The following is a 26,023-nucleotide window of genomic DNA, read 5'->3' on the forward strand; positions in this document are numbered from 1 at the left end:
CTGCCTGTTTTATAAGATTACTGTTTCCTGCATTATCAAATGTGTGACAGAGCCAACAACAACAACAAAAAAATGATGACTAGGCAACTTGAAATGATTGACCACATACATAGTTCTAGGAGATCAGTAACTAGATAGGGGAAGAAGCAACAAGAGGGAACCATTTCCTGAACTATAACAGACTAGTAAGACATGGGCCAGAGGCTCTTCGCTGCTGCTAATAGGGCCTAGTCCAGTAATAGCACATCAAGTGACCTATCAAGGAAATCCTTGCCTGACCTGCCTGAGAATGAGCATTCTTCGCGCTGTAGGACAAATCGGTCACAAAAGGCCTCCCAAACATTAGTTGAAATTAAGACCGAAAGGGAAGGGATTGTAAAATAAAGAATGTAACCCACCATCCAGTTCTACAACAATCAAGTCATTAGCCCCTGCAGTCACCTACAATACACCCCTACAACACACCCTGAAAAGAATTCAGGATGGGGACTTGGATGAGGCATTTTGTGTTCTATGGAAGCTGGCAGAACTGGCCCTCAGATATTTTCAGGAGGAAATGTTACAAACCCAGTTTCTTGCATCTTCCCACACTTAAGAAGCACTAAAACGACAAAGATATCTGTTCCCCACGAGAAGGCTGCTCGATCGCACGTACCCCTTCATCAAAAGCACATATATACTGACCTCCTTTCCTTACCTCTTTGGAACAATCCTCAGAGCTTTCTAAACGAGTGTCTCCCGATTTATAATCCTCAGGTTGGCTCAAATAAAATCCTGTTTCTTCCTTAGACAATTTTTCAACACCAAGCACATAAAACATGATTCATGAATCAATTTTTTAAAAAAACTTGGAAAGAGTTCATAATTTGGAGTTAAAGGGGGAGTTTTAATTCCACACTCTACTTTTTAACTGTGTGGTCTTAAGGAAATCACCTCTAAATTCCATTAGGACAGTCGGCTACATTACATTGGAAACAATCCTGGCATTCCTCTTCTGCTTGATGGAAGATTAAGTCACTCATGTACAGTTATTTGGTAAACAATACTGAGTCACTGTAGCGAACACTTGTTAATTGGTTTATCTGTCCTGGCTTCCCCAACCTGGTTTCCAGTGGGTAACCAACTAGTCTTTGGCTACATTAATGAAGTGTAACAGCTAGGATTATCTTCCCAAATCGACTGCTCCCATGACTCCGTTACACAAGGAAAAGCATAGCTTTAAAGAGCCTCGGCCCCCTTGCCAGATGCGTTCTTCAGCCGGGCCACCACCCGCGGGCGCTCGCCAGCCCGCGGAGCAGCACGTGCCCGCCTCTCCCTGCCCGGCTAGCGTGACGCGCGCCGCCACGTGACCCCGCCCCCTGCCATTGGCCGGGAGGGAGGGGCGGGGCCGCCGCCGCCGCGGCGCGGGCCGGCAGAGCGCGGCCTGACTCGGCTGCGGGCTGTCTACGGAGCGGCTGGGAGGTTTGAGCTCTGTGCGGGGGGTGGGCAGGCGGGCTGGGGAGGCGGGAGCTACGGGCGTGGGCAACGCGCACGCGTGGGGAGCGGCTCCTGGATGGAGCGCGCCGGCAGGAGGGTGGCTTCGCGCCGCCCCGCGGCAGGTGTGCCGGGGCATCCCTGTCACGTGACCGAAGAGCCCGGGGCGCCTGGCCCTGGTCGGGGGGCCTTCAGGCCACACCTCCTTCAGGCTAGAGCCAGGAGGGCGGGGGCATGGCCCAAAAGAGGTGACCCACGAGGGTCTAGCCTTGGGAGGTCCCTGGAGGGTATTGGGCACCACTAAAAGGGAGAATTGGGGGGAACGTGCACCGTCTTGTTAGCATGACAGTAAAGAGTCTGGCGCCCCTAGAAACCAAGGTCCTGAGGGAGATGGAGGGGGTCGGGGCTTCTGGGGGAGCCAAAGCTTGAAACGAGCTTAAAAGGATAGAGTCGGGGCAAGTGAGTTCAGGGGTCCTTGGGTTCTGGCCCTGGCTCCGCCCTAAGTCGTAATGAGCGCTCCGGCCAGCCCCGGCCTCTTTCTGGGCCCTGGTTCCTCGCTCACGGCCCCGGCCTCAAGGGGCCTTCTGGGGTCCGAGGCCTCACGCGTCTGGTCTGCCGTAGGATGGGCCTCTCCGCCGCGGCCCCGCTGTGGGGTCCCCTGGGGCTGCTCCTGACCGTCGCCCTGCACCCGGCTCTCTCCCTGCGCTCCGCCCGGGCCTGGGCTCCCCGGCACCACCGGGACTACTGCGTCCTGGGCGCCGGGCCCGCGGGCCTGCAGATGGCCTACTTCCTGCAGCGCGCCGGGAGGGACTACGTGGTGTTCGAACGCGCCCCAGGGCCTGGCAGCTTCTTCACGCGCTTCCCGCGGCACCGCAAGCTCCTCAGCATCAACAAGCGCTACACCGGCAAGGCCAACGCCGAGTTCAACCTACGCCACGACTGGAACTCTCTGCTCAGCCACGACCCCCAGCTGCTCTTCAGACACTACTCGAGCGCCTACTTCCCCGATGCAGGCGACATGGTGCGCTACCTGCGCGACTTCGCGGACAAGCTGGGGCTCCCCGTGCTGTACAACACAACCATTGCCCACGTCACTCTGAACAAGGATCGACGGGCCTGGAATGGCCATTACTTCATCCTGACCGACCAGAAAGGCCAGGCATACCAGTGCAGGTAAGGAACTGGGCTCCAAAGCTCACCTGCTGAAGCTGGGGCCTTTCCCAGAAGAAGGCGGTCCATTGGTCGGCCATAGCTGTGGGAGAAATGGGAGGAAAGGGGCATTTCTGCTAATCCTTGTTCCTGCTGAAATCCAGTCTTGAGAGGTTCAGTTCAGCCATCATTTCCCACGTGTTTCCTAGAAATGTGTGTGCTCAAATATGTTTGAGCATTCTGACCATGTCTTTCCTCCAGGATTTTTCAGTCTTCAGTATCTCCATACTCACTGAGGCACTCCAGCACTGGGCAGAGTATTCAGCATTGTCTAAGCTTAGGCACTCACAAAACCCTTTTTGTAGAGCATATCCTGGAACTAGTATTACCCACAGTACATTCTGGGAAATGCTAGCAAGTGTCTAGCAAGTGTTAGACAAACTCAGTAGGATTTCAGAACTGAACAAGGGAGCGCAACGGGCAGTGCTGCCAGCATTCAGTTATCGCTTGCTTTGGCTTGGGAGAAAACTTAATATTGTGCAGACAACCCAGACTCAAGAGTTACACACTATACTGCATTTGTTTAATTCTCACAAGGACCCTTGAAGGAGGTTCACTGATCCCTATTTTACAGATGAAGAACTGAGGCTCAGAGAAGTTGAGTAACTGGTTCTATATCACACAGCTAGTCAGTGGCACAGCTGCCATTTGAGCTCACATCTTCCTGACTCTGAAGCCTGTGTTCTTAACGCTGCACCAGGCTGCCTCTCCCTGGCACTCAGCCTGGCACCTGGCTGCAGGCAGGTGCTCGATTAGAGTTCATCTTCTCATGCGATTAGCCAGAGGTACAGCCTTGCTCCTTGCTGGTTACGGCCCAGGGAGAGCAGGGTTGTGCTCATTTGGATCCTTTCATCTTAGGCAGCAGCGCTACAGCGTAGAGGAGTCAAATGTGAGCAGAGTGGACAGATCAGACACTAAGGAGCAAGGGGCTACACATGCCGCCTTCTCCAGGCCACTCAGACCTGTTTTGGAAACTACCTTGTGATCAGACCATTCCTCTGCAGGCTGGCAGGATCCAGCTCCCAGGCTGCCCACCGCTGGAGTGTAATCCCCACCAGTATAAAGAGCAGGACTTTGGAATCTGGCTGGTCTGTGGTCAGATTCTGGCTCTGCTGTCGGAGGATCTTTGGAGGCTGTGGGCCCACGTGGGGCCTGTGTCTCCTCACCTGTAAAGCAGGCCAAATGACACCAACGCAGAGTTGCCGTGAGCAGTAAGATGAGGCATAAGGCACTTAGTACAAGGCCTCATACAGTCACTGTTCCGCAGCGGGGAGGGGATAGCTCAGTGGTAAAGCACATGCTTAGCATGCTCAAGGCCCTGAGTTCAAGCCCCAATACCTCCATTCAAAAAATTAATTTAAAACATTTTTAAAAAAATAACTGCTTGGCAGATTCTGCATCTGCCAGGCAAGTAAGAAAGGGGGAAGCAGAACATCAAGTTTCATTTTCCTGACGGAGTGTGGCACTTGCTGTGGTCGCTGTGTTCAAAATTAAGTGAATTCTTGGATATCTCAGGGTGTCACCCTCTCCTCAGTCAGAGAGTAAAACTAAGTCTTGTGTTTGGTATAACCCCAGCAAGGTGGAAAGGACACTGTACCCCCTGGGTCACTCAGTGAGGGGCCAGGTAAGATCTCGGGTGCTCTGGGTCAGGTCAGTAGCAGGGGAGCTAAGGAATGGCCTGTTTTCGTTTAGGAGCCAGAAGTCTGGGTGAGGCAGGCGAGCCAGGCGGTACTTGCAGAGTGGGATTTTCACATAGGGGGCTCGGAGCTAAGAGGCTAAGCCATCCTCCCTCTGTTCCCTACCTGCAGTGTACTTCTGGTAGCCACTGGCTTATCGGTCCCCAACCAGGTTGACTTCCCTGGCTCTGAATACGTGGATGGTTACGAGTCTGTGTCCGTGGACCCCGAGGACTTTGTGGGTCAGAATGTGCTGATCCTGGGCCGGGGGAACTCAGCCTTTGAGACGGCAGAGAACATCTTGGGTGTCACCAACTTCATCCACATGCTGAGCCGCTCCCGGGTCCGGCTCTCCTGGGCCACTCACTACGTTGGCGACCTCAGGTACGCTGGGCAGCTGCTTGTGTATCCTGTGCCACCAGCCCCTCTAGAGCCATCCTTGACTCCCGCCTGCCTAACCACCCCATCCTCTGAGTCTCCCTGAAACCTGACGTTTCCCCTGGGCCCCAGGGCCATCAACAATGGCCTGCTGGACACCTACCAGCTGAAGTCCCTGGACGGGTTGCTTGAGTCTGACCTGACGGATTTGGCCATCGTGAAGGACCGCCAGGGCAAGTTCCACATCACCCTGAAGTTCTTCCTGGAGGAAAACAACCAGAGTGCCGACGCCATCACCCTCCCCCAGGACGAAAGTGACAACTTTGCCATGCGCGTGGCCTACGACCGGGTCATCCGCTGCCTGGGCTGGAATTTCAACTTCTCCATTTTCAGCAAGTGAGTCCACACGGGGGAGGGGTTGCAGCTTTTAGCAAATCCCGCTGGCCCTTCCCCAGGGGAACCAAGTGGCGGTCCAGTGGGCCAGGGGCAGGGTTTTCAGGACTGCACCCTCAGCACAGAGGCAGATGCCACCTGGTTTCCCATCCAGGACACGAGCTCTCTGTCCAGGGCAGTGGGGGAGGTGGGGTGGCTGCAAGGAGGCCGCAGCAGCAAGCCCTTATCTGTGCTCTCTCCACCCGAGGGAAGGCAGAGCAAGCTGAGACAGAATTAAGAGGGGCTTCACTGAAAGGCAGTGTGGCGTGTGGCTAGGAGCACAGCTCTGGGGTCAGTCTGATTCTCTACCTACCAACTCTGTGAGCCCTCGGAATGTTATTTAGCCAGGCTGTACTCCGCTTTCTTCATCGCTAAAATGGGAATCATAGCTTCTTTCTCTAGGGCTATTGTGAGGATTCATGTACGAAAGTGCTCAGCAAATACTATATACTCCACAAAATGTCAGCTGCTCACATCGTTTTTAATTGTGTTTTGAATAACTGCTTTAGGGATCCTCATCTTTAGACACTGCTGCCCCAGGACCTTGGCAAGGCTTAGTATGAAAGAACCAGTGTCTCCCTTTCCTCCGGCCAAGGCACAGGTGGACACAGAGAAACAGGAGGGCCTGAACAGACCCTCCTGTCCCATCAAGTCACGCAGGGCTCAGTTTTCACCTAGAGCCCAGACTCAAGTCTGGCTCGAATCCTGGCTCTGTCCCTGACCTGCCATATCTTTCACCTTGAACCTCAGTTACTCTGTTAAATAGAGATGATCATACCCGCCTTCTAGGGTCGTGATGTGGTTTACGTTCGAGAAGGAATTAAGTACCTAACTCAGTGCCAGGCCTATAAAAAGTCTTTCACACACAGCATCTATTTATATTAACAACGCTTTCTGCTCACAGGTCCCTCCGACTCTCTTCAGGGGGTGAGTTCAGCAAGAAATACCCACTGGTCAGAGCTAGCTACGAGTCCAAAGGGAGCCGCGGTCTCTTTGTCCTGGGTACCGCCAGCCACTCCGTGGATTACCGAAAATCTGCTGGGGGCTTCATTCACGGATTCCGATACACAGGTGAGCCAGGCAGAGAGGGCTGCTGTCCCCAGACAGAACCATCCCCAGGGTTTAACACATGCCCGATTCTCTTAAACCAGCCTTAAAGTGATTGCTTATGAGCAGTTGATTACTATAAATTCCCTTGCCGGGGCAGACAGCAGTGGGTTATGGCGGTCCGAAGATACATCTAGAGAAGATACATCAGATAAAGTGTAAAAGGAAGTCCATCTGTGGGTGGCACGCTAAATGCTTAAGCCCTTTGCAGCTTACCACGTATTGGTAAGAATGCTAATCTGGATTAGCAGCTGGCTAGTCTCAAGGGTGAGACCTTGTAACCTCTCTGAGCCTCTTTGGCTGTCCTCCAAGTCAGAGATGTAAATGAGGTGAACTTGCCGCCCCTGTGGGACTGTTGCAAGGACTAAGACCGTGCAGCTGTGAAGCGCTCCGTACATAGACTCCTGGGGTACCAACAAATTTCAATACAAATTGCAATGGGATTATATCAGTTCTTTTTCAGAACTCTTGGTACTAAGAGTACAGATTTTCCACACTCTGGGTAGGCTACTGGGTGGGTGCTTTATTGCATGGTGAGTGTTACATGGGTCAGTTAATTTTGCCATAAAAACACCATATGAGTCCTTCACCCTGATCTTTCTGCTTTTAATTTGATGCCTCACTTGTCTTAATGCTGATTTTTGCATTTCACCATCCTTCCAGTTTGGCAAGGAAAGATAATCATGTTTTGGTGTTGATTTCCAGACCATGTATTTTATACCCCCTACATGTCGTCAGAGAAGCAAATAGCTGTCTGTTTACAACTATTTGCAGTATTTGCAAAGTGAATACACGCGCGCACACACACACACACAGAATGGGAAAGGTATCTCCCCAGCACGAAGCCCTCCTCATCCTTCCTGTGCCTGTTACCCTCTCTACACCTGCTCTCCTGGCAGGTCCTGCCTCATCTCTCTTGTTTCCTTCTGTCCCCTGATCTTCCCCCCAGGTCACATTCTTAATCCTTACAACAGCCCCGTGAGACAGATCCTGTTATTTCAACTCCATTTTTTGTATAAGGAAATGGGCACAGAGAAGTAAGTTACCCAAAGTCGCCCAGCCAGTGGCCGGCAGAGGGAGCCTTTGAATCCACACCCATCTGACTCTGAAGCTCACAGAGAACCCCTGAGCTTCAGGCAAATGGGAAACAGTCATGGGTGGACAGGCCACTGTTCACCAGGGTCCCTGCTACCAGCGGAGGACTATCCATCCTGCCCAGCTCTGCGCATCGTTCAGCTGAGAAACAGGTCCCACGGGAGAAAAGGAGAAAACAGCAAGGCAGAGTAAAGCAACGGAAGGTGGAAGACAGGCAGCACTGACTGTAACCGGGGCGGGTAGGACCTGCCGTCTCTCTCCCATCCATCCCAGCCTCACTTTCCGGATGGGGGGCCTCTTGGTCTCTCCTAACTGGTCCTCCTGCTGCTGTTCTCTCTGGCTTCCCATCCAGCTGCTCCGATACCCACCAAAACAACTGTTCTTTAAACGAAAAAACCTCCAGGGGCTCCCCATCCAGGTGCTTGGCATGGCATCCGGAGCCTTGTATGGTGGCCCCAGCTCGCCCTCCCAGCCCAGCCTCGCCTGCTTTCCGGAATGTGCCGGTTTTCTCTTGAGGTTTCATGTCTTTGCACATGCGTTCCTTCTGTCGGGCACCTCCCCGCAGTTCCCTAGCTGAGTAATTCCTCAGCCTTTCACAAAATGCAGCCTAACCAGTGCTAGAGAACCAGATGTCTGTCTGACTAGCAAGGGTGAACCTCCTTTCCTGTGACCATTAGCCATCCAGGTCTCCTGACACGTGATTGTCTGTGTCTTGCCTTTATTGGATTTGTGTGTTGCACTGGTTTGTTTCGAAGAGCAGGCCCCTGTGTGCGGTGCCCCAGTCTCCCAGCTGTGTGACAGCAGCCCCGGGGACACAGAAAAATGTCTACTTGTTGTTTAAGATAGCTGCTGTTTTTCTGTCCTTATGTCAATATACAAAGTATCTCCAAATAGAGCTTAGCAACAGATTGGATTTTGGCTGTGAAGGAGAGGGGGCAGTCAGAGTTTCCGTCTGGGTGTCCCTGATAGACTCGGGGACTGTGAGAAGGGAGAGGCTTCAGAGGAGGGCTCTGGGTCTTGTCTAGACACACCACACAAGGTGACTGTGGTGGGATTTCCATATGCAGATGGCCTAAAGCAGAAGCGGGCAGACTCTGGCCAGGGGACCACATCCAGCCACGCCAACTCAGTTCCCTATCTCTACGGCTGCTTTCCCACCAGAGGCCGAATTGAGTAGTGTGGCCAAGACGCCTCCCATCCTGCCCCTTTTGGAAAACATGTATGAACCCTGCTCTAAAGGCATCTCCTTGGAGCCATGCATACAAGTGTGCCCTGAGTTCAGAGCTGATGGGGCCTCTGCGTCCCTCCTGGTGGTGAAAGATAACATCTTAAATGCTGCATGCCCTTCCTCCCTCTGGTCGTTTCAGTGCGTGCCGTCCACCGGCTGCTGGAGCAGCGCCACCACGATGTCCCCTGGCCCTCCACCCAGCACCCTATCACACAGCTGGCCAGTGCCATCATCCGGCGTGTCAACGAGGCTTCTGGGCTCTACCAGATGTTCAGTGTGCTGGCTGACGTGGTCCTGTTGAAGGAGTGAGTAATCCACACCCTCATCCCTGGCTTGTTCTCCGCCTATTCCAGGTGGGGAATAGCCCAGGGGTTCTTTCCTAAGATGAAGCTGGCCAGGGTGGCAGGGGGAGAGCAGTCTGTTCTGGAGAGAATCGTGAAATCAACACCACAAGCTTTTGCAGACAGACGGATGGACCTGGGTGTGAATCCAGCTTTGCCACTTTCTACCTCTGTGATCTGGGGCAAGTTAGTCTGCCTCTCCAAGCCTTTCTCTAATCTGCAAAATGGGGATAATAACACCTCCGTTGCAGGACTGGAGGAAGGGGTAAAGGTAACTGGTGGAAAGTATCTGGCACCAAACAAGTGAGCAGTGAACCGCAGTGATGAGTGTCACCATCTGTGTGGGTTTATGGGCTCCCTGGGTGGGGACTGTGTTGGCTCCTAGTCAATCAAGTGATAAAAGGCAGATCACAGAGGACACTTCCTGAGAAGGAAACCAGGAAGAGCAGGGAAGGGGGAAGAGCTGGGTCGGGAGGGCCTCCAAGGACAGGTGGCAGCTGAGAAGCCTCAGAGGGAACAGCCTGGTCCAAAGCCAGTGAGCACAGCAGCACACCGAGTTCAAGGACGTGCAGGAAACTCAGAGGTGCTCAGCACAAAGCCACCATCACCCTTGACTCCTCTCTCTTTCACACCTGCTCAACACATTCACACTATCCGTAGATCCTGTCAGCTCTACCTTCTAACTGTGTCGCAAATCTGAGCCCCTCACCAGCCCCACAACTGCCCCCGCCACCCTGGTCTGGACCACGAGTATCCCTCATCTGCACCAATAGAGCAGCCTCTCACCTTGGCCCCGTGGTCCGTGCTCAACACAGTGGCTGGAGTGGCCCTTTTAAAACTTAGGTCACATGAATTCATCAGTGTTCAGTACCTTCCAAGGGCCAGTGGCTTCCCTTGATCCAGACGAGGCCCGAAGTTCCCATGGTGACACACACAGCCTTCCTTGCCCCGCCCCCACCGACCTCCCCAGCCCCCTTTCCTGCCCTTTCCCCTCGACTCCACTCCGGCCACACTGGCCTGCTTCCTGCCCCTTGAACCCACCACAGTGTTCACTCTCTCCTCGGGCTTTTCTGTCACTGTTCTTAGCCTGGCTCACCCTTTCCCCAGATACCCGTTTCAGGTTACTCAGAGCTTTCGGTCATCTCTCCCAGGTGCAAGTCGGGGCTCTGCTGTCACGGTCACACCAGAGTGAGGTGAGCGGGGCTGATCAGGGTCAGCACGCTGTTTGGTGGCCGCTTCTTGGTCTGAGAGGCAGGTACACGCATGCACACACACCTTTCACCGCTGCGCAGCACTGAGCATCTTCCTCCGGCCATGCTGCCACTGTCCCAGGAATGCCACAGCTTTCGAGTACCTGGAGGAGTTCCCCATGCGGATGCTGGCCCAGCTGGAGTCGATCACAGGAAGACAGGCCAGGCACGGGCTCTTCGTGATCAATATGGAGTACGGCAAGAATTTCTCTGGGCCCGACAAGGACGTCTTCTTTTATGACCGATCTGTGGGGCACACGGAAGATGCCTGGCAGTCCAACTTCCTCCACCCGGTCATCTACTACTACAGGCACCTCCCCACCGGTGAGTGGGTGTCTGCTCTCCCCCGGGCCTGGGCACTCCCCGGACCCCATTGCCATTATGCCCTCACCCAGCCCCCTTGGCTGATGGAAGTGGGGCCACAGGGGTCTCTGCCCAGAGGCTAAATGGGGCAGAAGGTCCAAGAATGATAAACGTTATTCCCAGATTCTGGCCCAAACCGTGACCTGGGAAGGCCACACGTGGAGTGTCATGATCGCCTCCAGACCCCACAGAGTAAGAGGGGCACTGTCATTGCCATCTCCAAAGGAGGCTGACCATGGAGTGGGGAGGGGTGATCTGGAAGCTGATGATTAGAAGGAACAGGAGAAGGAGTGGGAACTGGTTGGAGCCGGAGTGTAGCAGGAAAGAGTACAGAAAAGCTGGGTGGAGTTCCCAGGGCTGTCCTTTCCTCGCCGAGTGGCTTGGACCATTCCTTAACCCCCACCAAGCCTCAGCTTCCTCATGTGTGAGATGAGGGTGTGGGGAGTAGGACCCTCCCAGCAGGACTGTGTGAGGGTGAACGAGATGATGCGGCAGAGCGCCAGCGCAGCGCCCGGCACGGAGCAGCTGCCCACAGATGAACAGCTAGGGGAGTGCGCCTCCCGCTTCAGAACTTGCAGGGATGTCACCTGGGAGAGGATGAGCTAAAAACAGATCACGGTCCCCAGGGCAGAGGTAGTATCAACATGCAGAAGTGAGAGGAGTGCAGGTTTATGTTCCATGTAAGGAGCAGCTGACCGTGAAAGCTGTCCCACAGTGGAATGGGTCACCTCCCAGAGTCAAGTTTCCCAATACAGGGATGGATGTGGCTCGATGCCCTCTGATGGGGACACACAGAAGGGTGTCCACCAAGTAGGAAACTGGACTAGAGGGGCTCTAAGACCCCTTCAAGGCAGGACCCCAGAAAGGACCTTCAAGGCAGGACCCCAGAAAGATGAATTTCAAAGCAGCCACAGTAGACCTCAGTCCATGGAAGTCTTAGGAAAAAACCAAGTTCAAGTGATGGGTCTTTGTTCTGCCTTCTGTTAGCACAAGGGATGAGTCTAGCCTAGTCCCTGTTCCTCCCGTCAACCTTCCAAACACCTGGAGAAGCAGCTGAACAAGCTGACTGTGGCCCCCCAGAGGTGTGTCGGGAAGGCTGGAGGGGAGGGAGGGAGAGGGCAGGCCCCTGGGACAGGCAGAGCTGCTTCGTCAGTCCCAGGAAGGGAAGCCCTGTGCTCGGCTCTGACACAGTGCCCCTCCTTCTCCCCACAGAGCAGGAGGTGAGGTTCCGCCCTGCGGACTGGCCCCTGCCGCGCCCCACAGCCATCCACCACATCGTGGAAGACTTCCTGACAGACTGGACGGCCCCGGTGGGTCACATTCTGCCTCTGAGGCGCTTCCTGGAGAACTGTTTGGACACCGATTTGCGAAGCTTCTATGCAGGTAACTTAAGTTCACGGAATGACAAAGGGGCTCCGCTGGAGGTTGAAGAAAACGAGGTAGATCTGTGCCTTGTAGAATTTTAGGGTACACATCTAGAAACCCAGATCCTAGACTCCTGTCTCCTACCATGTGGAGGACTCGGTGTTCACAGAAACCCCCTCCCAGAACAGCACAGCTGAAAACACTCTATCAAATGTCTTTAAAGAACTGGCAGGAAAATGGGAACGGCCCAGAGGCCAGACACTGAGAAAAGCACAAACCCACCGCAAGACGAGGACTGTCTGCTGATCGTCAGTAGCCCAGAGCCTGGACCGCTGACCGGCACTTGGGGGTTGGAAGGCGAGGCTGGAGCAGGGTAGAGACAGAGACCCTCAAATAAAGCTGGGATCTCAGGGTAAACTGGGAAGCAGAAGCACTCCCGAGAGAGAGAGAAGACACACTTTTTGGCTCTGGGTACAGTCAGGGGGTAAAAATCTCCCCTGAGAATTTCCATCTATTAGGCCTCACTCGTGTAAGTTTAGCGCCAAAGTTCACACTATCATCGTGGTGCAGAAATCACAGAAGTCAGTGCAAGTCTTCTGTGAGGAAACACACATTAAACCTAGGCCTCAGAGAATTCGCACAGATAAAGTTCCCAGGAACGCGCACTCCCAAGCAAAAATCACTTAACACACAAGGACACAAACCACCGTGAGGGAGTGTCGGCAGAGCCAACTCCCTGTAGGATCAAACCTCCAGAGACGGCAGGAATTGGAGCAGTCAGGTAGAGGTAGAGGATGGAAAGTGTGTCCAAAATCTGTGAATAAATAAGAGACTACTGAAGATAGAATGGAAGGGTAGGACTACCAGACCTGACTGGGCAGTCTTGAGAAAGGCCCAGGTAAGACTTCGGGAAGCGAAAATACAAATTTGTAATTAGAAACTCAGTATCGGGTAGTAGTCGCACCTCAGCCAGAGACGAAGGGAGAACTGGTGAACGGGAAGATGGCTCTGATGGTGAAACCCAGAGAGGGACCTGGGGAGAAAGTCGAATGAACCAGAGGGAGAAATGGCTGAAACAAGCCAAATTTTTGTCCTTTTCTTTTTTAACCCCCTGAATTACCAGGGTATCTACTCCATTTTTCTGTTCAGCAAACATCTGCTGGACAGTGGTTGTGTATCAGGCACTGTCCATATCAAGTCAGGTTAGAGATGGTCAGTCCTTGGCCTGTGGTCAGGGAGCAAGAGTTCTTGTTCCATCCCTCAGTCCTCTTTGAAATAAAAATGTGTATATTAAGGGCAATGGCTTAAAACAATAGTTTCAGTTAATAGTCTGAATATATGTGATGCTCAAACAGACGTAACTCATAGAGCAGAGCTAAGCAGCTTTGCACTAGCAGCTTTCTGCAGACGTCAGCTTTAGCCATACACTTACACGTGAAATTACACTTTATAGGTCTAGAGACCTCAGCTCCAAAACCCCTGCCTGTTTCTCGGGGTTTCAGGAGGACACAGAGATGTCAGTGCCTCCTAGGGAGTGTATTCCTGCCCTGGGTGATGGCTCCCACAACACATCATCACAGGCCCTTTAGCCTCTGGGCTCCCGGTCCCTAGATCTACTCAAGAGGACAAGCCACCAAGTGTCACCGCCTTGAACTGGCAAGAATCCTCCCCACAAAGGGCCAGCTGGCAACAGGTGGGCTTTTTTCTACCCCGTTAGCAGACATGCAGCTGCTAGTTCTGGCCTCACGTGTGCTGGGCTTCTCTGCCCCCTGGCCCCTGCAGAAGGGGTGACTGGTGTATGCGATCAGCAGTGGGTGCTTGCCCAAAGGCCTCCTCACTGCCCCTCCCCCGGCCTCTCCCTCATCTGCTGTCTTCCCTGCTCAGAGAGGATGGCCATGGCCCATCCTGCCAGGGGCCCTCTGTGCTGTAAGTCAGAGGTAAAGTAGGAAACAGTATTCACATGGCACCTCACAGGCTATTCACTCGTGTAAGCCTCACAGCATCCTTTGTAATATGCCCAGGATGGTTTTCTGACACTAAAGACTCAGGATGGTTTTCTGACACTCACTCCATCTTGCCGTCCTGTCTCTAAATCCCTCAGAAGACTGAGCCCATATCTGTTTCATCCTTCCTGTTTTTTAAATCACAGTTATGTAAGTACTTGGCTTTTTCCCCACTTCCAGTCCCACTCCCCGGATGGACCTGCTTCTAGCTCTTCTGGCTGTCTCTTCATATTTCTAAATCATACGTATCCACAGCTGTTTCCTAATTGATCAGGTGTGACCTACACATCAGCTTCCTGCTGTGGCACAGATGAGGATTTACGGGGTTTATCTCAGTAGCTCCTATGGTGCTTGAAACAGTGCTTCACATGCTGTATCTGAAACTCAGATATGGTCGAGGGAATTAATCTTTGCAGGGAACTCTGAGCTCAAAATGGGACTGACCACCAAGTTCTCGGCCCCCAGCAGAGAAGGCTGAGGGGCGGCCCCTGAGTCCCAGGCCGCCAGCTCCACGCACAGCAGCCTGCGGGGCCCCCATCTTTAGGAGCTGAGTCACCTCTTTGGTTTGCTTCCTTCTGGAGCCTGGTTTTTTCCAGAATGTCAAGGCAGCCTCCTATTCTTGAAACTTCAGGAAGACATGAGATCCACAGCTACCCAGGTCACACGTGAGAGACCCAGGAAAGTCAGTTCCCAGGCTCAAGGGGAAGAGGGTCCTAGGTGAGACCCCCAGCGCATCAGCAAGCCCTCCTCCACCTCTCCCCACATCTCTCAGCCTGATCTTTTGCTTTTATGTAGAGTCCTGTTTCCTGTTCGCCCTAACGCGCCAGAAGCTGCCGCCCTTTTGCCAGCAGGGGTACCTGAGAACACAGGGGCTTATGGGAACCGAGAGCCTTCGCCAGCATGGAGTGGAGAGCGGGCTCCTGCGGGACTATGCCGCTGTGGGCTGGCGCCCAGGGGACAGCGGCCAGCAGCCTGGCAGCCAGGGGCCGGGAAGGCAGCCTCTGGCTCCAGGACCTCCGATCCAGCACTTCGACGGCAACAAAGAGGAACTCTGATGGCCAGGCTGTCCCCACCCAGGCCCGCGGTCTCTCCACGTTTCCACGCTCCCACCAACGTGATTGCCAAAGACTCCTCAGATCATCGCAGTGACTGCACCAAAGCCACATGGAAGGCACGTTAAGGGCTGAAGGGTGGCCACACTGTGGTCTCCTCTCCTGCTGTGTTCAGGGGTGCCTGGGAAGTGGCGTCCAGAGAAGGAATCTTCTCCCAGATGGAAGGGAGCCACCTTCCACACCGAACTTGTCTGCAGATGAACTGTCACTGAGCACCAGGTTGGCTTCCGTTCTGTTCCCATCAAGTGCCCAGTGGTTCTTTTTCTAGTCTACTCTTCAGGGGGGCTTGGATCCCACCCACCTGCGGGGTTTTTCACAAGTGGAATCCACCCTCATCTTCATAAGGGTTGTAGCAGGCACTTTAAAACAAGAGCTCTAATGTCCTTGACTACGTGGGGCAGGGGGGACGTTACCCCCTGATGAAAACACCAGCTCCGAGAGGTCAGGTGACTCCCAGGTCCCAGCCAGGAGTCCCCGTCTGGATAGCCCTAAAGCCTGTCGCACCTCAGCACACTGCCTCTCCCCACCCCAACCTGTGTTCAGAATCCCTGGGGGCCAGCTGGGCTCATGGGGCTTATCGCCCTAGGCCTGGGCGCCGTCATCAGGCAGAGATAGGACAGCTCCCTGCAGGGCTGTCTTATCTAAGCAGCCTCTCTGCTAGCGAGCAGAGCAAGTGCAGAACTCAGAGCTGCCCTCTTCCCGGGACTGCACCCCCTGACTTGTCTTCAACCTCTGTGTTCTCTCCTCTTTCATCCTACCCCTGCGCTCTGGCATCCTGAACAGCCCCTCACCTCTCCCCTGCCCAATTACGTTTTGTAAAATTGCCACCATGCTGTGTTCCAGTGGGGATTCTGCCAGAGGTGACTGACCCCACTGTCTGCACAGAGCCCGGCTCAACGTGTGCAAGGAATCGTTTATAAATGCATTTATAAGATAACGATGATGAATTTAGTTTCTGGTTCCCTGAGCTGTTCTGGCTGTTCTCATTGTCCTTCCTCACCAGGAATCTGCTCCCTTCTTCCTCTCCCATCAGACATTTTAGTCCCACTGACGAGTGAGCCATGGGAAAGCATTTGTACAGAAGATAATCATGGTGGTTTTTCCAAGCCCAAAATCATAGGTGGTTGTTTTCTCACTGGTTCTTACCAGTCCTTGTATCTGTGCAAAACTGGTCGGACGTGGGCTTCCTGGACCCACAGCCCTTTTCTGGGAACAGCCTCTTCCTCTCTTGGCTGGGTTGAAATCCCTCACCCCTGGCCCTGCTGTCTGTCCTCCAGTCATTTGCAGAGTTACAACATGGAGACTCCAGCAGCCTTAGCCTGTCAGGGAGGAGGTGTTTCCCCCTGGCAATACCTGGCATAATTTGTACAGGGCTGAAACTTCTAGATTAAGGATCTGTCCCTAATCCCAAGGTGCTGGGCTTGCCGTATTTCATGTAGATTACAGGTAAACCCATACTGGGTCCCATCAGTCCACCCTTCCTTTTCCAAAAGCTTTTTTAAAAATCTTTTCATTAGGACCATACTCATGATATCAAACCCTCTTATGCACGTCTCACCTACCCAGTTACCAGAGCCTGGCTGAGCCCCTCGTTCCAGTAAAAGTTTGAGGTGCTGTAACACAGTTTACTGATGCCTAGCTAAGTGACAGCTGCTGCTTGTCCCGTTATCCGCCAGATTGTTAATTCCATCCAGATATCACCAGCCTTATTTGTGTTTAGTAAGATAAGGTTCAGTTCTTGCTTAGCTGATGAGAGACAGGCATTCCCTGGTTTCTTTCCTGTCAATTAATAGTTGGCTTCAAACAGAGAAGTACTTTTTCCTATGAAGACCGTTGCTGCATTTGCTGGAGTCCTATCTAGATCCTCCTGGCAACCCCTACCGTCCAGCCTTTTTTGTGACTCCTGGCCCCTGACTGCGTGCTGCCTTGGGCATGCCATCTTTGGGTGCCTGCTGTCTTCCTGCTGTGTTATATAAACTCACATTTCCTACTTCAGTGCCTCACTTCCTTTTCTTGTCAAGTCTAGACAGCCCTCCAGGAGATCTCATTGTTTCCAACCAGAACAAGTTCCTTTTCTAGCCAAGGCCTGACTTCATTCATTCCTTCTTTATTAAAATATTATAAAATTATTTGTACAAAACAGACAAATCAGTGAAAACAGTAGGCAAGAAACAGCCCCTGTTCTAAGTAAGACCAAGGTGATTTTAAAAGGGAATCACAAACCAATGGAAAAGATTGTGCGGGACCGTGCAATAAATAATGTTGGACCAATGAGTCAGTAATTTGGGAAAGAAAATAAATCTCATTGTTGGACCCCTTTTTAATGCTATACTTCAAAATTAATTCCAGACGAATTTTTCAAAGCCATGTAGACACTGGCAGTGAAGAGGGGATATTATAATAAAAGAAAGGGCTTTCCAAGTTTAGAGGCAACAGTAATTCCCTGGGGGAAAAGGTTTAACATTTCTAGGTACACCCATCTAGCCTGTACCTAATTAATGTGACTAATGTGACCATTTTAAAGAAAATGGTAAAAATTAAAAGGCAAAACAACTTGGGCAAAAATAGTTACGGCAGAATACGATACAACAACTTATTTATTAAAAATAAATATATAAAGAACTGATTGAAATAAATGAAAAAGTGAAGAACAGTTAAGCAAACTATGGTACATTCACCCACTGGAATATTATACAGCCATCAAAAACTAAAAAGTGGTGAAGGACCATGTAATACAAATACACATGTGACACAGTTAAGTGAAAAGAATCAGAATATGAAATTGTAGTTGCAACTGCTTGTAGCTACATAAAAATAGGAAACTACAAGGGAAACTGTGAAAATGAAATATCACAAAGTGTGGTTGTATTAAGTTTGTAGAGGTCTTCCCCCCCACCCATTTTTCCTCTTTTGCCCAAATTTGGGGTAATGCTCTATAGTGAAATAAATACATTTATTTTTAAAAATCGTCTCTGTTTTTGGAATGTAAAACTGCCAGGGGCAAGAGGAGCTGAGAGCCCTTCCCCGAGGGTATGCTCTGCCCCCTCAGTCCAGGTGGTGTCCCTGGTGTCATCCCTTGGCCCCAGTTGGGAAGACACTGCACTGAGTGTCAGGGAAGAAAATATGCTCAGTTTAGAGAAGTGAATTTTAAGTGATGTGAGCTCATCTCCTAGAGTCCTTGGACTGATTGATGCAGCACAACAGAGGAGATGTCTGCAAAGCCTTCCCTCCCAAGTGACAAGAGAATGAAAGATCAAATCCTCGTTGTGTGGAGGTCATCTCCAATCTGTTGATTGGATTGAGCCCAGGATTCCTTTCACCTGATAAAAGTGGGATGTCTCTAAAGTCGGCCTGGAAATCAACCCACCAAGAAATGAATTTGTCTGCTAAGCTATTAATAACATCTAATCATTTATTGAGTATCTGCTACATGCCCACAACTGTGCTGTGGTGATTTTAAAGATATGTCCACAAATTCTTTGATACTTCTTCCCAGAGAGGTGGAGCTTAATTCCCCTCCTGCTGGGTATGGGTTGGACTTAAGTGATTCACTTCTAGCAAATAAAATACAGCAGAAGTGACAGGATGTCATTTTCAAGATTAGGATATAATTATAAAAGACTGTGGCATTCATCCACCAAGAGACTGCTTTCTCCCTCCCTCTCTCAAGTCCCTCCCTCTGGGGGAGGCCACCAGTCATGTTGAAAGGTCATTCAGTATGGCAAGGCCCATGTGGCAAGGAACTAAGACTTACCAACAGCCATGTGAGTGAGCCTGGAAGTGGATCATACCCCATTCCAGCCTTTGGATGACTGCAGCTCTGGCCACCACCTTGAACAGAGCCTCATGAGAGACCCTGAGCCAGGACCACCCAGCTAAGCAGCTCCCTGATCCACAGAAACTTCGAGATAATGCTTGTTGTTTTAAGCTGTTGAACCTGTGAGGGGTGCTATTTGTTACACAGCAATAGATAACTAATACATGCACTAAATGGCATTAATTTAATTATCACCACAACCATTACTCTCCGCACTTTACAGATGAGGAATCTGGGGCTGAAAGTAACTGCATAGCAAGTCAGTGGTGTGGTACTTTGAAAATCACCTCCTTTGAGACATCCTCTAAATATTAAATCATTGAAGCAACCATCTCCTCATCACCATCCCTGTGAGTTTCCTTCATGTGAACCCTGGGTGACAAGAGACCAAACAAGTCCCCAAACTAGAAGTGTGTGGGGTTCCCACAGGAAGGCAGAGGAGTGTTAAAATTACACAAAAGTTACCCTCAAAAAGAGTACCAATTGACTCCATCAAGCCAGTTCCTGTGATCCAGGCAAAGTGGGATGACTCAAGATGAGAAGAAAGCTCTGGAGTCTGGAGGCTCAGCCTTGACAAGACTTCAGCCTCAGGATCCTCAGTTCTCTGACCAGTTACATCACCCCCGAAAGCCAAACTGGATTCTTCCCTAGAAAAGAAACCACAGCCTGCATCGTTTCACTGCGGATGCTTATTTTTTAAACATGGTAAAAATGTGCTGACTGGGGAAAGGTTTTTGTCAGGCTGTAGGCTTTAAAAAAGCATTTAATTCAGTCTGGCATCTCAGACAGAATATTAAATCTGCTACAAAGGGAAGTTGATGGGCAAATATATGAGATGCTTTAGCCCAAGTATTTAATCCAAGTACATCACACAACCAATCCATCATCCCTGAAATGAAAAATAGCAAGCAACAGATGTATTTAAGCAGGAAAGAAAGGACCAACAGACTGTCTTGCTCCTCTCTCAATTCTGCATAAATAAAACGGCTTTGCCTGTTCTTCTGGAGAAAACCCCAAGCTTAGTGTGAATTGCAAAATTTTTCAAAAGTCTGTCACCTGCTTTTTTATTCTCTTTGAGATGTCACCATCTCAGATCAGTCTCTCAAGTCATTCCAAATCAGTATAAATTAATTAGATGCAGAAGAGTCCCACCAACAGAAAAAAAAATCACAATACAATATCAAAATGTTCTCAGTGTGTTGTAATCAGTCACTGTAGTTTAGAAATAAAGCAACTGCAAAATGTATGAGATGAGCCCCTTAACACTAGCCATGTTTAAATTTTAAATAAGTCAGTCTATCAGGAGAAGAAGAGGTGCCCAGAGCCTCTGCTGTGAGGCACTGGGGTAGATTAAAGATGTCCAAAAATTCTACAACAACTCCTATCAAGATGTGAGGCCTGTGTGCCTTCCCCTTGAATCAGGGTGGCCTCAGGACTGTTTTGAACAAAAGAACATGGAGGAAATGATGCCACACCAGTTTCCGGGCACAGGCCCCAGGGGACTAGCAACTTCCACTACACCTCTGGGAACCCAGCCACCAAACTGTGGCAGCCCCAAGGAGAACCCATGTAGAGAGGAATGAAGTGCCTTCCAGCTGATAGCCAGCACAAACTTGCAGCCATGCAGGTGTCCCATCTTGGAAATGGACAGGCCAGCCCCAGATGACCCTCCCCACCTGGAGCAGAGATGAGCTGTCACTGCCAAGCCCTGCCCAAATTTCATATTTGTGAGCAAAATGATTGTTGTTGTCCAAGGCCACTAAGTTTTGGGGTGGTTTGTTACTCAGCAATAGATAAGGGGCATAGGAACCAGGGAGCAAAATATCAAGGTGGATTAGTGAAGGGCAAACTTGTAAGAGCAGGTATAATATCTACATTAGCAATTGTTAATAAATGTATTACAAAAATAATTGCAGAACACACTCATGAAGGAGCTCGTGGTAAAATATAGTACGTACTATGGTATTGAACTGTTTAGTGTACCTACACTGAGGGATCAATTAAAAAGGATAAAGAGATTGTGGGATATATATATATATATATATATATATCCCACATATATATATATATAATGGAATACTACTCGGCCATAAAAAGGAACAAGATAATGCCATTTGCAACTATAGAATAACTATTCTTTTCAAGTGCATGTGGTACATTCACAAACACAGACCATAGGCTGGGCCATAAAGCAAGCCTCAATAAGTTTCATGATGAAATCCAGGAGAACTTACTATGAGTGCTTTACTTGCATTATCTCTTTTAATCCTTCACAACAACCCTAGGATATTGGTAAATATTACTATTAGTCAAACCTGAAGCACAAAGAAGCAAAGGCTCAGGAAACGAAGTCACTTTTATTCACTGGACCTCACTGTAACTTTTGCCAGCAATACTTTTACAACTGAAGACAAATATACATATCCTCAGACCTAACCCCACCACATCCTTGTAGGTCAGTGGGAAAAATTTAAGACCTGTGGTCAGAAGATCTGCCCTTGCCTCCAAATAGCTGTGTGCCTTTGGTAAGTCAGATGACTTCTTTAAGACTTGATTTGCACATCTGTAAATGGTATCTGAAGTACATACTGTCAGCCCCATCTTACAGATGAGAAAACCAAGCCTTAGATGGATTACATCATACTGCATGTACATGGCAGAGCCAAGATTCAAATCCAGGTCCATCTGACTCCAAAGCCCACGTTTCATCAATCTAGGCTCCACAGATCTAATGCCAGCACACCTGAGACCTGCCTTTCCAGCACAGGTCTGAGATTTGCACCTCAAGGCAAAGCTTATAATAAGACCTAATATTTAAAGGGTACCTTTTCGAAGAGTTTGTACATGTTAAGTTTCACTGAAAGATAATATTAAAGACACAGTAGAGCTAAGTTGTTAAGCATACACCTCCTGGGGCCAGTCTGCCTGGGAGGGTTCCAGCCCTGCCATTTGCTTGATTCATGATCTAGGGTAAGTTATTTATCTTTTCAGGACCTCAGTTTCTCTCATCTATAAAATGTGACGAATAATAGTATTTTGCTTACTGTGAGGATAAAATGAGCTGAAATATGAAAAGTGCGAGAACATTTAGGAGGCACACGGTAAGGACCACAGATGTGCTGGCCATTATTTCGTTATTATGAAAGTTCCTAACCTTCCTATAGAGTAAGCACTGTTAGAGCCTCATACAGAGAAGGAACAAAGCCAGAATGTTTGACCGACTGGCCTGAGGTCACTCAGTGGGTTAGGAGCAGAACTGGTGAAGAAGCATGTGGTCCTGATTCTGGGCCCAGCGCTCATTCTTCCACTCGAGTTGCTCGTGTTCACGGACAGGGACCAGGAGCATACCAAAGGGTGAAGGAGGCGAAGACATCTGGCAAAGAGAAAAGGTCCTTCTTTGCATCCCTTCCCCAGCCTCTCACAGCTGTAGGCTTTGCCCTGCCCAGCAGAATCTGAGCTTCCAGACCTGACCAGGCAGGAGCCTGTGAGGAGCCTCAGCCCAACAGCAGGTGGGATCCAGAATGAGCCCAGCTGCACTGATGCCCCAGCCTGCATGTGTCTGCTGAGGGCACTGGCGGGGTGGGCAAGGGAGGGCGCCAGCATCTGCCCACCTACATCACAGCCACAGCATTCCAGATCTACTCTCCCGAGAGGGAGCAGTTGCCAGTAGAGGAGTTAAGAGTTAAGCTACTGTTCCAGTGTCAAGTCTTCATGTTCAGAAAGGGGTGAGGGGACATTGTGTAATTGCTGGAAACATGACAGAACAGGAATCACTTGAAACCAGCTTCTTGAATTGCAAAACGGAAGTCATGGTTCCAATTGTTCTGCAACAGCATTTTAAAAACACACACAAAAAGCAAAAATTACCATCAAGATGGAGATTGAAAGCAAAGATACTCTAGGAGCAACACTTTTTGAAGGGAAATTCACTATCAGGTTTCCCTGCGCCCCTCTCCATCTCTCTGCATTTTTTTTTAAGGTGCCTCCCCACAGCCATGAAATCTTCGGACACGCAGTCATTGAGACGTGCCCTGCAGACTTGAGGGAGCTGGGATCCTGGGACTGTGTCGAGCTGGTGGCCTGGCCTGCCCTGGAGGAGGCTGGGAGACCCACACTGCCCCAGTGTGAGCACCCGTTTACAGCCACTGCTGAAAACTGTTGAGTGCCCTGCCACCAGCTGCAATCCCCTAGATTTGAGCCCCACATTGCCCTCTGGTGGCCTAGATGGGCTGGCTGGTCCTAGGGGTTAGCAAGGAAGAGGTAGCGATCTAGTCATATCAGATCCTTGCTAGGGATAGTGCATCACCTTTAAACTTCCACCTCCTACTATCTGAGTGACTCTGGACAAGCTACTTAACCACGATGTGTCTCAGTTTCCCTATCTGTAAGATGGGCGCTGTAACAGTAATAACCTTATACGGTTGCAGGATTAAATGAGTTAATTCATGTAGGGTGTTTTAGAAGTGTCAGGTGTTTAGTAACTTCAGTATATCAGTAGCTTTCAAACCTTTTGACCATGATCCACAGCAAGAAAGACATTCTATATCACAGCCTAGGACATACAGATATATAGACATAACACCAACAAATATTTCACAAAATAATACTTATACAACCTACTGTATATAACATTTTCAGTTCTGATTTTTTAAGCTGATCATAACCCACTAAATCGATTTCACACACCCACTGGTTGCTCACATCCTGCGGTCAGAAAAACACTGCCATAAATATCAGTAAGTGGTAGCAGGAGCTTTATCCAAGCTCAGGCCACCAGCCCTGGCTTCCTTCCCCTCCCCTCACACCTGTGCCCTGAGCCGGCCTTGTCGCTGCGCCAGAGCCAGACAAGAGCAGCCGGCTGGGCAGACGAGCCACCAGAGAGCCGAGGAACCCCTTTGTAGCCTTTTGCTCCCTGCAGGTGGGAAGGGGACGCCTTCATTCAGCAGGCACTAATGATGTGCCAGGCCTTGTGCTCCGTCCTTCCTGCAACCTCACAGCCTTCTATAAGGAAGGCACCATCCTTCCCAGTCCTCAGCTGAGAAGCCTGAGGTCAACAGAGGTGAAGTGACTATGGAAAAAGGATAAACCTGACTGGTCCTCCTTTGGAACTTGAAGTGTGAATTAATCAGGGGATTGGCCTTCCACAGAAAACACTGTGGAAATGCTAAATAGGATTAATCAGTCTCTGGACAAGAAAGTGCTAGAGACAAAGAAAAACAGAAATGAAAACAAGCAGGGTGGGAACCCCCCCACCTCCGCTGCCGCCAGATGGCATCTGGCATTAGCAGGAACAGCTGCACCGAGGGATGCTGACCTCGGGAGAGCCAGGAGGATCACCACTGTTGGTTCCAGTCCTCAGCAGGGACAGAGGCAAAAGTAAGGGATCAGACAGGGTGGAGGAGACCATGCCTGCCCAAGCCCTCCCCGGTCTCCTGCCTGCGGTGGACAAGGGACTCTCCTTAGTGGAAGGCTGACACAGCTGCTGCTGGCCAGGGATGTGGGCCTGTTCCAAGGAGTCCCTCACCCCATCCCAGGAGACAGTCCCTGTACAGCTGTAGCTGTGGCCCTGTCTGCCTGAGAAGTGAGGGCATGAACCTGCCAATTGGACAGAGGACAAATGACAGCATGATATGGCTGAGATGAGCTGCAGGAAAACATGGCAATAATTTTGGAAGCGCACAATGGGTCCACGTAATGTGGTGGGGGAAACAAGATCTGAAGTCAAAAATACAATTTGGGTCCCAGCTCTTTGTTCGTGGGACAAGTAATCACTGAGCACCTACTACAATGTACCAAGCCCTAAAGTAAGCAATGGAGAGACAAAGATCCCCAGGTGCTGACAGCAAAGAGTGAGGAATAAAGAAACAGCAATACAGAGTACTGAGCGTGGTGACCCATAGATGCACAGGGGCTGTGGAAGCTCAGAGGAGGGAATCTGCTCCCACCAAGGAGGATCAGGTGTCCCCAGAGATGATGCCTCATCAGGTATCTGGTAGCATTTTTCTGAGATGGACAGTAGAAGGGAAAGCCTTCCAGTTATAGGGAGTAGCAACTACAAAGTGCAGAGGTGGGAGAGACATTTGAGCAAACTATGAAACTCTGATTCTCACTGGCTGGCATGTAGGTTCAAATGGAGGTTTGGAGACATACAAAAGCTACAAATCCCTACTCTCAGGAGGCATATGGTCTAGTGGAAGAGACAGACACTGTGCAATGTGTTATGAAATAGTTATGGACAAAGCACTAGAGAGAAGGAGGCAATGAATGCTGCTCAAAGAGGTGATGAGTAGGTGCTCTACCAAATGGGACAGAAAAAAGCATTTCAAATTAAGCAAACGCAAGGAGGAGGGAAAAGGCATCTATGTATTCACAGAACTGTATCAGGTCATGAGTGGCTGTAAGGTAAGGTACAGGGTGCAGAGAGACACCAGCCTGAGACACACAGGTGCCTAGACACCCGTCCATGACAGTGACAAGAGGTGTGAAAGGAAGGCCCAGGCCCAAGAAGATGCTTAAGTAACCACACTTTACCTGGGGCCTCAAAGGCAGGCCCTCCATGTATCACCACTATATCTTGTCTGGGCCTAGTTGCCAAGTAACTCCAGAGACAGGCTTGAGAGGTCTGGATGCAGGACAAGCCCAGCCTCTCACGTCACGTATTGGGAAACTGAAGACCCCAGGGGCAGGGTGACTTGCTCGAAACCACGAGGTTATAGAGTCGCACGTGAGAGACAAAGTCCACAAAGCGCCCTCTTGACTCCCAAACAGAGTCTTTTGCTCCGAGCAGCACTACACCTCTCAGGAGCTTAGCTTCCTCATTTGTAAATAAAGGAAAAAACTTTCACCAACTCTATAAGTTCGAAGACAGTGAGAGAGGAGTGGGCGATGCTGCTTGACCTATAAGGCAGCAAGACTTTGCAAACTTTGGAACCACACCACCTTCTCGCCCTTTTCTTCTGCTTGTACTTCCCTAGCGGCCCCGCCTCCCTCTCCTCCTCTTCCCGACCCTCCTCGGGAGCCCGCTTACCTCTTCCGGTCCCTCCTCCAAGGACCCGCCCCTCTTCCGGTCACTCCCCGAAGGGCCCGCCCCTCTTCCGGCCTCTCCTACTCCGAGCACTTCTCTTCCGGTCCCTAACTGAGGCTCCGCCTCGCCTCCCCTCAAGTTGCCGAGACT

The 26,023-nt window shown here is 50.6% G+C and overlaps 1 protein-coding gene and 1 long non-coding RNA gene across 2 annotated transcripts; one reads left to right on the plus strand and one right to left on the minus strand.

Annotated features, from left to right (window-relative positions):
* The first annotated feature begins 1,416 nt into the window (after positions 1 to 1,416).
* On the plus strand, positions 1,417 to 17,992 carry FOXRED2 (FAD dependent oxidoreductase domain containing 2). The gene is made up of 9 exons (XM_031463200.2): positions 1,417 to 1,461; positions 2,095 to 2,646; positions 4,491 to 4,742; positions 4,869 to 5,132; positions 6,073 to 6,239; positions 8,738 to 8,903; positions 10,272 to 10,513; positions 11,765 to 11,935; positions 14,716 to 17,992. Exons 2-9 carry the CDS (start codon positions 2,096 to 2,098, stop codon positions 14,973 to 14,975), a joined length of 2,073 nt encoding a protein of 690 aa, XP_031319060.1. The 5' UTR covers positions 1,417 to 1,461; position 2,095; the 3' UTR covers positions 14,976 to 17,992.
* On the minus strand, positions 6,023 to 25,918 carry LOC135322518 (uncharacterized). The gene is made up of 2 exons (XR_010383114.1): positions 25,877 to 25,918; positions 6,023 to 10,435 (listed from the first exon to the last, which is right to left on the minus strand). It is a non-coding gene; the product is annotated as an uncharacterized LOC135322518 (long non-coding RNA).
* Positions 25,919 to 26,023: the final 105 nt, after the last annotated feature.

The sequence above is a fragment of the Camelus dromedarius genome, chromosome 11 (assembly GCF_036321535.1).
Source record: "Camelus dromedarius isolate mCamDro1 chromosome 11, mCamDro1.pat, whole genome shotgun sequence".
Classification (NCBI taxonomy): Eukaryota; Metazoa; Chordata; class Mammalia; order Artiodactyla; family Camelidae; genus Camelus; species Camelus dromedarius.

Coding starts and splice junctions, on each gene's coding strand:
- FOXRED2 (XM_031463200.2), top strand. CDS start 2,096: ATGGGCCTCTCCGCCGCGGCCCCGCTGTGGGGTCCCCTGGGGCTGCTC. Junction 2,647..4,490: donor GGCCAGGCATACCAGTGCAG/GTAAGGAACTGG, acceptor CCCTACCTGCAG/TGTACTTCTGGTAGCCACTG. Junction 4,743..4,868: donor CACTACGTTGGCGACCTCAG/GTACGCTGGGCA, acceptor CCTGGGCCCCAG/GGCCATCAACAATGGCCTGC.